The 3,810-nt window shown below is 36.3% G+C and overlaps 1 protein-coding gene across 1 annotated transcript; it reads right to left on the bottom strand.

Annotated features, from left to right (window-relative positions):
• Positions 1 to 2,084: 2,084 nt before the first annotated feature.
• LOC113774365 (F-box protein At5g07610-like) lies at positions 2,085 to 3,431 on the bottom strand. Its single transcript, XM_027318909.1, has one exon. It carries the CDS (start codon positions 3,429 to 3,431, stop codon positions 2,085 to 2,087), a length of 1,347 nt encoding a protein of 448 aa, XP_027174710.1.
• Between the last annotated feature and the right edge of the window lie 379 nt (positions 3,432 to 3,810).

The following is a 3,810-nucleotide window of genomic DNA, read 5'->3' as shown; positions in this document are numbered from 1 at the left end:
TAAAATATTATTTTATTTATGACGTGTTTTCAAGAAGTTTAAGAAGTGAGTGTAGGTTTGTGTGTTAGTATGTGAAAATATATTTATGTATGTAAAAATGTGTTTATATATGCAAAAAAATTTTTTTTGTGTGTTTAAATATATAAGAAAGAGTTTATATATCATAATGTATTATATCCCTTGTTTTAACTGTAACTTTTTGTTAAACAACATAAGAATTTTTTTTTTGTCATTCATCACTTATGTTTACTATATCTACTTCTATTTTTAATCTAATTTAAGGGAAGAGATCTAACTGAAAATTGATTGAAACAAAAAAATTATTATTAAATTAAATAGGTGCACTACGCAATCGAATAAATTTAAAAGCACAACATATTGAAACAAGTGATGGGTGACCAGTTTGAACCTTGATCTCCCTTAAATCTTTGACGGTGCCAACAGTCCAATTCTGTGGGTTAAACAACCGAAGATTCGCTTGATAAAAATTTGTTCGAAAAATGTATCATAGGCTAGAGTTGTCTTGTCAACAGACAATTATGACCTGCAAAGAGTTGGCCAAAGTTACTTTACATTGACATGATTATGGAAATTTTGGTTCGGGTGCCAGGAAAGGGCTGAGGGGATAAAAAACATAAAAAACAAAAAAACCAAAGGACCAAGAAGCACCTTGGAATGAGCATGCAACTAGTAAAACTTATCTAATTGTTAACTAATCTTTCTTTTAAGGGATGATTAAAGAAATCTCCCTCGAGATTTTTGACACTTTCACCGCTTCTTTTGAAATTTCAAAAATTATACTAACTTCCCTTATTAGAAATTTAGATCCCATTACTTATATGACATGTGGTGAAAGTACTATTCTATCTTAAGACGTTATACTTTATAACAAATGGATATTTGATAAAAGAAATGTTTGGGCATTAAATAAATGAGATTAACTAATTAAATCAGCTTAACAATGATTTCATCTCAAATTAACAACCATCACCACAATCAAAAAATGGCACCAATTGCTACTCTAAGATGGTGTCATTTTTGTGATCGATATTACTTGACAATAACAAGGATAGACAACCTTACACAATCTGATTGAATAATATAGAGGTTTGATAATTAAGTCCTAATGTTTATTGAATTTTGGTTTGAGGGTACACTTGATGTTTTGTCTATTATGTATTTTTATGATTTATGCAATTATCAAAAACTTATTTAGTTTAAGAGATAAATAATACATTTTAGAGATAACAGACTTGTTTTGTTGAATCTTGTGTTTACATAAAACTGATTCATACCTTTGTTGTTAATCTGTTGAATAGACCCATGTACTTTCTGCACCAATACTTTACCTTCACTTTCACCTTGCCAACTACAACTAAAAGATCAATTTTTTATCAAACACTTTACTTTCACCTTGCCAACTACAACAAAAAGATCAATTGTTTTAAGCTCAAATTTAGATGCTCGTACAGATAATTTGATAGATTTGTTGAGCTAGTTTTGTCCTTCATATACTGTTGTAAAGGACAGAAAATATGGCGATTGCAATTTGTACTAGCTATTGCAAAGTTCACTGGTGCTTCAGCCTTCAGCCTGTTGCTACTGCATCTTTTCGAATTTCACTTGTGCCAAAATCCAAGCCAAACTAATAATCCTTTTGATGTACATGTTGATGTTGACGGAGAAGACAGAAAGAACAACTGTCACTACTAATCTGCCTGCATTCTACAAATCTGACTTCATTTTCCCACAACAATAAATTAACTCTTCAAATAAAAAAGAGTCTCCCCTTCATCAAAACAAGTTGTTTCCTGAATACAATAATGATAAAGCTTGAAGCACCAGTTCAAGAAAACTATTACAAACCAAAAACCGTGAGAAACAGGACTGGGAACACACCCTGAAAACCAGGAATTAAGCTCTAAAACTTGTACATAACCACCATAAAGCTATTAGCTTTAGATACCAAAGCTAAACACACAAGTAAACAAAAGATGATACTAACATTTGTTCATAATATAAAACTGCAGTAACCAAACATCAAAGAGAATTTTGTTTGGAGATTTATCACTGATCTGCAGACCTTAAACTGAAGCAAGTGTATCAACATGCTGGAAAGCCTCGTACCACCTGTACCAAGTGCTATCACCCCATCCAGCAACTTCAGCATACACAGGCCCTACTTCAACAAGCTCCTTCACAACCATGTCAGCAATATCATAAGAAAGAAACTTGTCCTCCACAGAAATCACAATCCTGGCTTTCTTCCCCTCCTCATCCACAACCAAACAAGGTGTATGAAATCCAGGGCCCTTCATCTTTGGGTAATACCGAGTCAAAGGAGCAAAATCAACACGATGCTTCAGAATCCACTGAGAATAATCCCTCTTCAGTGCAAAAACATCAAACAACATGGCTTCAAGCTTGTTCACACACATAACAGACAGATCCCCACCTGCTTCCCCAAAATACCAGATATCATACTTGTTTCTAACCCCAAAACTAGCAGGAATTTGAGGAGTTGAGGGTTTAAGCCGTTCTTTTTGCACATCAAAACACAGAGTACAATAATTAGTACCAAACCAGTGAAAGTCTCCGTTCCATAAAACCCCTCTGTCATAGTAATAACGAACAGGCAACGTCCCAACTGCATCTTCAGTCACCCTCCATGCCCCAGTCTCTGATGAATATATCAAGAATCTATAGTTGTTACAGTCACTGTCACGGTCTAAACCGAAGCAAACAAGCTTGTAATGATCAGATTTTGAAGGGTCAAAAGCAATATTTGCATAGCGAAATATTGGCATATTATAGTCACCACTGAACCAGGGAATAACCCTGTGCTTGCAAGTTGTGGGATTGTAAACAATCAGCTGGAGGCGATTGTTTTTGAGTTTAATCTGCATGCAAAGCAACCCATTGCAAGAATGCAGGCTATGAATCTCATCTCCTCTTTTCAGAATCCCATCAGTTATAGGGGATGAGACGTTACCAACCGAGTCAACACCCTCTGGGGAAAGCGATATGAGATCGATCTCATTGCGTTCACTATCTGGGCTGAAAAAGAGGAGATCAGAGGTGGGATGTGTCCGGATAGCCCGTGCATGTTGCCGGCGGAAGGCAGGGTCGGAGATAAGTGAGAGCCATTGCTTGGAGACGCACTGGGAGCGTAGGAGAGGCTTTGGGGGTAGTTTAAGTAGAATTTTTGTCACAAGACTTTCTTCGCTGGCTACTGCAACTGCTGACGGAGAGGAGGGAGAAAAGGTATCATCAACTGGGATGTTGAGGTGAAGGTTTTCTTCTTGTTCTTGGGTTGGTTTTGTGGGTGAAGAAGCAGAGGGGTGAAGGAAGATTTGCCTCGGGTTCGTTATGGGTTGGAAGCGGGAGAGTTTTGCTTTCATGGCTATGGAATCGTTGCCGCCTGGAAGCATGTTTGATGGGAGAAGTTGGAAGGGTTGGACCTCTCGGGGATGGAGATGAATTGGTTTGATGATGGATGGGAGGGGGAGTGAAGTGGGCTTTTTGGTTGGGTAGAGTCCCGTTTCAAATTTTAAATTTCAAATTTTGGGTAGAGTCCTTGCTTTGTTTGGATTGTTTTTTTCTGAACTTTTTTGTTGAAAAATTAGTGTAATAATTTGATATGTGTGAGATAAAAAATGATTGAAAAATATATTCACGAAAACGTAGCAATTTTTCAAAAAAAATTGCAATCCAAACATAGCCTCTTGTTGATGGGAATGGGATTCTTGAATGGGGTAATTAAAAGTTATCAATAGGGCGAAGGTTGGATTAAACCTAGTAATAAATTGA

Source organism: Coffea eugenioides, chromosome 6 (assembly GCF_003713205.1).
Source record: "Coffea eugenioides isolate CCC68of chromosome 6, Ceug_1.0, whole genome shotgun sequence".
Lineage (NCBI taxonomy): Eukaryota > Viridiplantae > Streptophyta > Magnoliopsida > Gentianales > Rubiaceae > Coffea > Coffea eugenioides.
The sequence above is the reverse complement of the archived record's forward strand: the minus strand, read 5'-3'. Positions and strand labels throughout refer to the sequence as shown.